At 35.6% G+C, this 10,988-nt stretch overlaps 1 protein-coding gene across 1 annotated transcript; it reads right to left on the minus strand.

Moving 5' to 3' along the window:
* Positions 1-3,952: 3,952 nt before the first annotated feature.
* LOC18440831 (coniferyl alcohol acyltransferase) lies at positions 3,953-7,681 on the minus strand. The gene is made up of 6 exons (XM_020671231.2): positions 7,607-7,681; positions 6,661-6,775; positions 6,411-6,578; positions 5,725-5,739; positions 5,050-5,123; positions 3,953-4,673 (listed from the first exon to the last, which is right to left on the minus strand). The coding sequence occupies exons 1-6, from the start codon at positions 7,679-7,681 to the stop codon at positions 4,308-4,310; spliced, it is 813 nt and encodes a 270-aa protein (XP_020526890.1). The 3' UTR covers positions 3,953-4,307.
* Positions 7,682-10,988: the final 3,307 nt, after the last annotated feature.

A 10,988-nucleotide genomic window follows, 5' to 3' on the forward strand; every position in this document is an offset into this window, starting at 1 on the left:
CTCAAAATCACTCTCACCCAGAGCTTCATAGTATGACTCCTAAGTTTGATCCCTCGATTGCACAATTCTGTATGTCTCATTTGTTCTTGTAAATAGGTATTACAATATTTTTCCTACATTCGTCTAGCATTTTCTTTATTCTCATCACCTTGTTAAACAGTTTCGTTAGTGCCAATCTCCTCCATGCACTTCCAAGCCTCTATAGGGATACCATCTAGTCCTAAAGCCTTTCCTATCTTCATTATTTTCAAAGCTATCTTCAAACTTTTCAAAGCTTCTTTCACTTCTGAATTCTTAATCCAACTTCTAATCCTACAAATGTATGTATGATATACCATCCTATCTTCATCCTTTTCAAAGCTTCTTTCACTTCTGAATTCCTCATCGTACAAATGTATGTATGACATACCATCCTATCTTCATCCTTTTTAAAGCTTCTTTTTCGGTTTTTTCTTTTTTGATACGTAAATGACTCAAGATAATTCTTATGCCCTGTCATTTTGCTGGGTAGAAGGGATAGAAAGTTGATAAGAACATTTGTGGAGAGAAGGGAATGGTATAGGGCGTCGCTGTGGAAACCTCATCTCCACGGGCTTCGTTGCGAGCCACGAACTCATACCTTCCACTTGCTTGGCTTATATGTCGCCATTGACTGCGATATGGGACCAGTCTTCCTTCTTCCCACCACGATTTCTTGGAAACCTCGTCTCCACGGGCTTCGTTGCGAGCCACGAACTTCTATAAAAGCCCCACATTTATATTTAAATTACATAATGTATTTTTTTATTTATAAATATGATTTTTTAAATTTATATGACAATATAAGAAAAAGTTTAAATTTATTCTTATTTGTTCCTATGATTAGAATTTCACTATATAGTATTATAGTTGGTTACATTGTAATAATTTTGGATGAGTAGAGAGAACTAACAAATATTTGATGTGATACTAATTTCACTTAATGAGGGGTATTATTCTTTTAAAAATCTTATAATAGGGAAGTATTTTTTTAAAGGAAAAAATTATATAAGTGGGAGGCACTAAACAATCAAATTAGGCGCACCTCAAAAATTTCGTTAAAAGAGGTTGTTTTGATGCCCAAGTATCTTCAAATTGATCATCTTGACCTCAAAATGCATGGACATGATAAACAAATAGATTTTAAGTTTTTAAAATAGAGCATCTTTTTATACATTTTTGGACCGTCACTTTTCAAGATTTGAAGTTTTCATAGACAATGCTCAATCTACACTATTTTTGAAGCTTTAAATGTTATAATTAGAGATGAAAATATCTTTTAAGGCTATCACAAAGATTTTCAGTATTGAAACCCCATTTCTTGACACTATTTGAAGGTATACTTTATTTTGATGGTTTAGAACCTCGGCTTTATACAAACCACGTCCTTTTTTTTAATCATGTTCAATGCAATATTATAATTAATAATTGTATTGATATTTAGACTTGGGAACAGTTCTCTTATTGTTTTTATGTGAAAAATAAAGTTTTCCCGTCCAAATCACCGAATTTTGAAACACTCGGCTGTATACCGTCTCCAAAAATCTGCCGAAAGTTTCGGACACGAACATTATTGAAAGTTTCGGACGCTGGGAGTACAGCACATTGAATTAAAGTTTTTTTTTAAGTAATTCAATAGGGAAGACAGGCCCTTTCCCTTTTGGAAAAGAAAGTTTATGTAGTAAGCGTGCTCATGCTCTAGGATTGCAGTGTCGCTATTCTTGCTGTTTGTGCCTCTTTTTGGTACTTGCATATTTTTCAGCCGCTACCCTTGTAGCTTTGTTTTGTGCACCTTGTTTTTTGAAGTCTGCGTATCATTTGTGTGTTATTGTTGTTGCTTTTCACTTTCTCTCTATGCTATTCTTTTTTCCCTTTGAAATATTTTTCAGCCGCTACCCTTGTAGCTTTGTTTTGTGCACCTTGTTTTTTGAAGTCTGCGTATCATTTGTGTGTTATTGTTGTTGCTTTTCACTTTCTCTCTATGCTATTCTTTTTTCCCTTTGAAATATAAAAATCAAAATTTAAAATTGCCTCCGGTTGATTTGGGAGACACAAGCAACAATAATGTGCTGGGTTACCTAATAATTTTATTTTTGGTTCTCATAGAACCTGTCAAATTTTCCACCTAAAATGTCTTTTTTTAGAGATGAGGTTTCCACTGATATTTAAAGAAAAAAAATCAGACCGGTGGGTTGAACTGGCCTCCATCTGGTTTCAAACTTGTTTAGCTCATTATGTGGGTCATCGCATTGAACCTCCTCCAAACTTGATTGTGGTGGTTTAGAAACTCATTGTTTCACATGAAAACTTGCTATTTTTTTGGATAGTTAAGTGGGGATGAGGTCTTATACCAATGGTAGGAATGAAACTCAAGACGTCATATTTTTGCAAGCTTTAAATTTGGACTATCCTGCCATTAAATATTAAATTCTGGGTTTTTATAAGCTCAAATATTGGTATGCATACTTCTCACTATCATATACCGAAATACAAAATATTAATTTGAAGGATATAAAATTACCAAAACAACCTTGAATCTTGGGTATTTTAGTTATTTTTTTATCATTTAATTACCTTCTTATATTTTGTTCAAGTATGCGAGGGCATGAACTCGGAAATATTGGACGCCCCAAATTTTAACTTACAATGCCCTACAAAAAAGAAAAAACTAAGATTAGGGAAAATTATGTATACCCCTTGGACCATATTTTTCAAGCATTGGTCCCTAATACTTTTTTAACCACATAACTAACCCAATTACTATTTTATCCATCCCTTTCAAGTATTTCAAAATTTTATAGAGTTTTTCTCCCTAGAACATGAATATTGAGGCAATTTCTCCATTTAAATTTTTTGATAGAGTATCTCTTTCCTAAAGAAAAAAAAGAAGAAGATAATACATCTCTAAATTTTTTGAGGAAGTCTCTTTCTAAGATTTTAAATTTCAAATTTTTAAAGAGAGAATCATGAGTTTATACAAGGGCTATTTTTGTCCAAAGCAAAGCTATGCCCGTCCATGGTTACAAAAATAAATAGCAATTAGGTTAGTAGTGTGATTTAAAAAAGTATTATCTAGGGAGGTATATATAATTTTGGATAAATTATGGAAATCTCCAAAATGAACTTTGTAGACATTCTATCCCCTATACTTTTAATATCACACTTATGACCCAATTACTGTAAAAAATTTATTACTTCAATGACTACACTATCCTTCCCCTTCTTTACCTTACCCATTAAATCTCTCTCTCTCTCTACCTACCCTCTCTCTCGACCCACCCTCTCTCTTTCTCTCTCTACCCGCTCTCTCTCTCATTTTCTCTACCCGTTCTTTCTCTCTATCCACATTCTCTCTTTCTCTACCCTCCCTCTCTCTCTCTAACCACACTCTATATTTCTCGCTCGACCTATCCTCTCTTTTTCTCTCTCTACCCAAGTGAGAGAGGGCAGGTAGAGAGGAGGTAGAGAGAGAAAGAGAGAGTGAAGGTGGAGAGAGAGAGTGAAGGCAGAGAGAGAGAAGGAGAGAGTGAAGGTGGAGAGAGAGAGAAAGAGAGAGTGAAGGTGGAGAGAGAGAGATTAAATGGTTACGTTAAAGGAGGGGCAGGGTAGTTTAGTTTTTTGAAACAATGACTTTTTAACTCGGGGTAAAAGCAAGAAAAAATAATAACATATTTATGGGTGTGAAACAATAAGTATTGGGAGTAGAATGTCTATAAAGGATATCCATAATTTTTTCATTTTTACCTTTACGATCAAAACATATTGTGTGATCTAAAGAAGTGACATTGAGTGTAAATATGAAATCTAGGAGGCTACTATAATATTTTAAAAATAAATGATCGTTTTTCTATAAATGTCCCATGTTAGAGATTCAAACCCGAAATATGTAACATTTTCCATTAACAAGCCCAACTAATGGTTTGCAATAGAGTTCTGAAAAATAAATACGTGATGGAATTACCCCAACCGCCACCAAATTTTACATAAAAGGCAATTTGCCCTATGGTGATTTTCTATCACCGTTAACACAATAGACATAATATTATGGTCAGCTTTAAAAAAGAAAAAAATGAAAATAAGGGACATTAAAGAAGGATGTAATAACGTTGATTAAGCTGGCGATTGGATCAAGGCCAGATCGCCTTGACAAAGCTTATTTTTAAACATGAAGCAATAAAATGCTTTAGACATGCCATGATATTCAAAATAGCAATTAGCAAAATGATATTATGCAGGTTCTTCAATGAGAACCCCATTCAGATAACTTGCGGTCATGGGGTGAAGGAGTTCTACCTCAACCACCTCCATTTGGGCCTCAGGCAACACAACCCAGTCGCCATCGTCCAGCGCACTCGGCATAGGATGTTCCGCCCGGCCCCACCGGAAATTATATGACCCAAAAACCGGCCTCCCCCAACTGAAATCAATATCACTCGAAGCCCTGAAGAAACTAGCACTGCCGCCTCCTCAGCCTCATTCTTGCAGTAAATTGTTGCTAACACAGGCTTTGGCCTTTGCATCTCAACCCAATCGACCAAACCTCGAAAAAATTCATTATTTGTAACACCTGTCAAGCATTCATGCACGAGAGCAGCCACTTGGTTAAATGCCATGGCTCTCAGCTCTGAAGCCTCTGCTTCCTTAAAAAGGCAATGCTAACCCACTGCCAAAATAATCAGACCTGTTTGGTCCTAGCCTAGACCGACCATCCACCGCAATCACCATACTACATTTTTTTGGTTCTTTTTCCGCAAGGATTTGCCAAAGTAAGGTAGAAAAGGACTCTAGTTTTGTTCTATGTTGGCCATTAGAGCTGGCCCTGGCTTGGAGAAGATGGATATCCTGGGCTTTCATGTAGTATATGCGACAACAGAGACGGTCATTAGAGAGTATGGAGATCGGCAGCAAGGATGTCTCCATGAACATTGGATCGTGGGACACGGTATAAGATCCCGGATGTCAGGGATTAAGGAGGGATCTTCGGAAACTTGGAAGCATGGAGGAGGGTTTGGATTGAGCAGTTTGAGCTCATGAGATGAGGAACATGTTGGCCGAGTAAGCGTCTGCTACACGGTGATCGAAAGTGCAAGCCACCACTATGCTCCTCAGCCTTATATAAACTTTTGTCATAAATATATAATGAAATTTTCTTTTTTTTAAGGTTGTTAGTCTCTAGATTGAACTCAAAATTTGGTTTCCCAAAAACAATCATAATAGCATGTATTCTTTTAGCTTGAGTTATACATCTGTCCATGCATCCAAATATTTGACTTTATTTCTTACCCTTTCACAAGGGAAACTTCCAACCATCCCTTCCTTACGCACTTTATCAAATAAGAAAGGGAACATTTTCCCTATACCCCATTTAGATTACACTACTAATCTGAATATCACTTCATTGACCCCAATCGCCTCTCTCGATTTTCGATCTGTCGGTAGATTCTGGATCCCAAACCAGTCATTTAAAAGTTTTAAATAAAAGTTTTAAAATTTTGAAAAATAAAAGTTAGGCTGTTCTATTAGAGAAAGGGCCAGATTTAATGGGATCCGATTAATTTATGGGGAGAACCAACCAGTTCTCGATATTCTAAAGAATCAGAATCAATCAGACATATTCTCAAACCATATCAGCTGATTTGGTTCCTGATCAGCAACTTGGTTAGAGTGGCTTTTTTTTTATGCGACAACTAATTTGTGATATTAGGGCGCATTTGAATTTCGCTTTTGAACCTCATTGAAGTGTGTACGCCTTCAAAAGACACCATCTTGTTTGAGTGAGATGACAACAGAAAACAAGGCAAATGTGCCAAGTTGAACCTTGCCCTGACATGTCAACCCAACCTAGGTCCGGAACTAGACGCAGATATTGGATCCGATCGATTGTCCCCACTCCATTTGACCTAGACCGTTGGGTTGGTCCAGGTCCAATTGGATAGGGTCCACATATATCTATCCGGACCCATTTACAACCCTAATAAAAATACAAATTTTCATATCAGTTGCAAGTTTTGGAAATAGTGTATTTTGTAATGCATTTTTGGACAGTCAATTTTCTAGATTTTTAATATTTCATAGATCTCTCGATTGACACTGTTTTTGAAGCTTTAAAGATGAAAATATATTTAAGGCTATCAAAAAGATTTCCAATATTAAAACCACATTTCTCGACACTATTTGAATGTAGGCTCTAATTTGATTGTTTAGAGCCTAGGCTATGTACAAACCACACCCTAAAAATATATTTATTGCGGGCACGTATTTTTACAATATGGGGCACTAGCCGCATGCTAACCGCAACCTTGACTAAAACCCGCGTTGTAGGCCAACTACTGACCCCCAAAAATAGAAATGACAAAAATCTTTTGAGTTTGGGAGTGAGAGTGAATGAGGGCTCACCTGAACACACAAGACTCCCCATTTCTTAGTGGGAATTATCTTCCCTTCAACGCTTTCATCAGGCTTATGCAAATCTAAATCTTTAAGCTCAATCTCAGCACTTGCCTCCAAAAACTCCGCACCCTTGTTACCACATAGAATCCCAGGCTCCCCACACATAGTAACTTACTAAAACCTCAGACAGAGAACTTTTAAGCCTACCCCTAATCTCACAGTACCCATGCTTGAGAAGGGGTTATTTATAACAAAAGAAGACCTCAAAATCAACAGGAGGAATGAATAAGTCTAGGTTAGAGAGGGGAACCCGAGATTCTTGCAGGGACAATGCCGGAACGACGGCATCCTGTTGAGTTATTTCCACCTGAAAATTGGCCAAGGAGATAGGGGGAGGGGGAGCAACTGTTTTAAGTCCACACCAGCTTCTATGTCTATGTATTCATCATGCAATGGATCAGAGCACATCTTTGGCACATATGGACATGCACATGTTAACTTTTATGTCGCGCCTCAGGTATCATTGATGAGTGTGTGTGCTATTGGGTATAGTGAAGCCATGGTGGGAAAGGATTTGTATAAATCATTATTTCCTTATTTTAAGGAAGTTGATACATTCTATTACATATACTACTTCATGGTGGATGTAAATCTTTTAAATTTGGATAGTGCGTGATCACTAGTGGAGAAGGAAACCTTTCCTAAACCTAAAAAGTACAAAGTGAAACGAATATAACAAACGGCAATCACGTGGACGAACATACGGTTGGCAACAGGCCGGGTTCGACTGGACCCAAATCTTTATTCGAATAGTATTTGAGTCCAAGTTTTAGACCCGGACATGACCCATAATACCAGTTGGGTCTCGGGTCTATTCTATCGGGCCTGGATATGGTCAGGTCCATTGCCACATGAGTTTTTTTTTTTTTTCCCTTGTAATTACCATCATAAAACCATATATATTATTGGCAACAATGTTACAATCGCCTACCATTATATTTCAAGCTGACTGATTTATCTTTTAATAACTAAATATGATTACGATTTCTTATTGTATATGTTCCTTAATACACGTAGTTGAATAGGGCTTGAAGTATTTTATCTCCAATAGTTTACGGGTGCATGTCGGGTCTTATCGGACCCGGACCAGGACCCAAATAGTGTTCGGGTCCAGGTTTTGGATTCGGACCCGACTCACTGGGTCCAAATGTTGACCTATACCCGGACCCATGTCGGGTATACCTGGCGGATCCCGCGTAAGGTATGGGTCCATTGCCACCCGTAGATGGACATGGATTCTACTCTTTATAAAGGAGTTCATAGTTTCATTAAAGGGCTTGGCTTAAATTTGCTTTTCCGGTTGAGATTGAAGGTTGATAGTTGATCTCGTGCCATCAGATGGTAGTAACTCGGTGTGGGATGTAATAAGCCCGGTTGAGGTAATATCTGACACTCTCTTTTTGTTTCTTATCATATTTAATTATATTGTTTTTAGATTCTCATGCATAAGAATTGGGGATATTTTATTTGTTTAAAGAAAGTTGGTTTAATGGAATAAGATTTTTAAGATATTAGATTTGTTAGTTTTATTTTCTTTGAAGTAAGAGTTATTGTAATAAGATTACTTGTAAGTGATCTTTGTCAAAAAGAAAAGAAAAAGAAAATAAAATAGACGAAAAGAAGAAAAAGAAAAAAATATATCCCCCGGCAATATCGTATTAGTCTTTCTTTCAGCGATCACTTATCAGTAGTTACTATAAGAGTGACGAGCATATCTGATACAAACTCTCATAATTATCAACTACAATTTAAATAAGGGGCAAATTTGTAGCATCCAAATAAAATTGATGATACAAATTACAATAACCTAACTTCTATTTTTGCCTTTTATAAACTTTTATCGGCTAGCAATTTGATATTAGCTCTTATTTATTTGACATAAATTTTGCAGCTCAAGACCGTGTGAGCATATGTTTGGGTATGAACTGTGTGAGCATATGTTGGAAAAAAGCTTTGATGATGATGAAGAAGAACATTTACTTTTAAGATTTTGAAAAGCATAATCGTAATTTCACGTCACAAGGATAAATCATCAGGAGGTATAATTGCTCGACCCCCAATAGATGATTAAGTGAGCACATTCATAGTCCATAAACTCCAAATGCTATCTTTGGGGGAAATTAATGGTCCTGATGCACTTGTGAATAGGATCATTCCCGATGATTAGTTTATATTTTACACTAATTATTATGCAAGATGGATTCAGTAAATATCTCTCCACCTTTAAAAATCCAGTCCATTGCCTTTGAGCAATTTTAATTATTCTTTGAACAATTGTTTCATGCGGGCTGGACCGCATTTGTACAATATGTGGTCCAATTTAAAGCATTCATTTTAAAAATGGATGCAAATAGGTGGTCCATTTAAAAACAATTGTAACTAATGGTTCAAATGTTTGAAAATATAATTATTATTTCTAATTTACAAAATTTATGTATTTTTTCATATTCATGATCTCCATGGACTCACAAAAACGGCGTCCGTCTGCATATCAAGCTGCAGTTATTGTGTTAACATTGTTCCTTTTCATTTTCTCTCTGTCAATTCTCTTTCCTTTGAAATATGAACATCAAGATTAAAAATTGACGCTCGTTGATTTTGGGGACACAAGCAACAACAATGCGCTGGGTTAGCTAATAATTCCATATTTGGTACGCATGCGTTTCATGTCAAAATTTTCCACCTAAAATGCCGCTACTTTTATATCTGAGTTTTCAATTGATGTTTAACGAAATCAGACTGGTGGGTTGAATTGGTCACCATATGTTTCAAGTTTGGAACCGTCTAGACTCGAGTGTTTAAAGAAATCCAACGGACGTTGAAAGAAATTACTCAAAGTTTTTTTCTATTGAATTGAAAAAAAAGGAAAAGAAGAAATAGCATTTGAGTTGGTCAAAGCTAGTATGAAGTTGGCGGGGGGGCGGGGGCGGGGGGCGGCGGCAGGGGGGGGGGGATACAGACGCCTCAGCCTCCGTCGGCCTCCGTAGGTGTAGAGGTTCGGTGTTTTTCAAATTTTATCATGGTATATAATTTTGATATAAAATGTGATTAGGATTATCTCAAAATCTATTTTTATTTCTAATTATAAAATTTTAAATTTTAAAAATAGTTAAAATCAAGTAGATCTATAAACATATGAAAATCTTGAAAATAGACGGTATAGATAATATGTTGTAAAATGTACTATTTCTAAGACTTAAAATCTTTTTATTTTTCATAATCATACATCTCGATGTCGAGATGCTCAATGAAAGGGTTTTTCAATATTAGAACTATCTTTTCCGATGGATTTTTGAGGGGCATCCATTGTTCTATATTATAAGGTAGCATCCTCATATAAACTTTTTCCATTAGACAGCGTTTCAACTACATTTGAACCAAGGATTAAAAAATTGATGAGCCGATTTTGTGGGTCATCACGTAGAGCGTCCTCTAGACTCGAGTGTGTTGGTATGCAAATCCATTGTTTCAACTGAAAAACTGCTATTTTTTTGGGAGTTTAGTGGGGATAGAGTTACCTACTTGTGATAAGAATAGAATTCAAGACATCATGTTCTGGTTAGCTAGAAATTTGGACTATCCAGCTAATAATTACTATTTTTCAGTTTTTAGAAGCTCAAATATGGGTGTCCATACTTCTCCCTATCATATACTTGTAGAAATACAAAATGATTAGTTTGAAAGACATAAAATTTCCAAAATAGCTTAAATATTGAAGTATTTTGTTCAATTTTTATTATTTCATTACTTTTTTATATTTTGTTAACTACGTGATAGTAGGAACTGGTAAATATTGGACTCCCCAAAATTTAACTTAAAATGCCCTGCACAAACTTAAAATTAAATAAAATTATGTATAACCTTGGACAATACTTTTCAGGCATTGGTCTCTAATACTTTTTAAATCCCACAACTAACCCAATTATTATATATATCCTTGTAGTCAACTTGCAAAGAGGGAAATAGCTTTGTTTTAGATGAAAATATCCCTCATGTATAGACCCAATGTTCTTTTCCAATCCTTTTAAGGATTTCCCCCAATGTTATTTTCCAATCCTTTTAAGGATTTCCAAATTTTATAGAGTTTCTCTCCCTGAAACTTGAATTTTGAGTTAGTTTCTAGCTCTTAAAAATTTGAGAGAGTTTCTCGATCAAAAAATTTGACATTCGAGACAATTCTTCTCTATTTAAAAATTTTGATATGGTTTCTTTCTCTTAAGTACATAAATTTTAAAACAAAATTTTTGAGAGAATCTATCTTTAAAATTTAAATTTCAAATTTTTAGAAAGAGAATAGTGTGTTTCTACATGGGCTAATTTTGTCCCAAACAAAGCTATGTTCTTCCATCGTTGCAAAAATAAATAGCAATTGGGTTAATTGTGTGATTTAGAAAAGTATTGTCCAAGGACGTATATATAATTTGGGATTGTCTACAAATAAACCATTTATCTTTCGTATATGAAGGTCATAATCATTCTCACTCATTAGATGTCAAATTGGATGGGTTTGTGTCAGCGTT

Source organism: Amborella trichopoda, chromosome 1 (genome assembly GCF_054954075.1).
Source record: "Amborella trichopoda isolate Santa Cruz 75 chromosome 1, AtrichopodaSantaCruz75HAP2 v2.0, whole genome shotgun sequence".
Taxonomy (NCBI): domain Eukaryota; kingdom Viridiplantae; phylum Streptophyta; class Magnoliopsida; order Amborellales; family Amborellaceae; genus Amborella; species Amborella trichopoda.

Excerpts from the sequence above, each read along its gene's own strand:
- LOC18440831 (XM_020671231.2), bottom strand. The coding sequence starts at position 7,681 with ATGGACCCATACCTTACGCGGGATCCGCCAGGTATACCCGACATGGGT. Across the intron at positions 6,579-6,660 it reads TGATTTTGAGGTCTTCTTTT|TTACTATGTGTGGGGAGCCT; the intron begins GTTATAAATAAC and ends GGTTTTAGTAAG. Across the intron at positions 4,674-5,049 it reads CCAACATGTTCCTCATCTCA|CATTGCCTTTTTAAGGAAGC; the intron begins TGAGCTCAAACT and ends GCAGTGGGTTAG.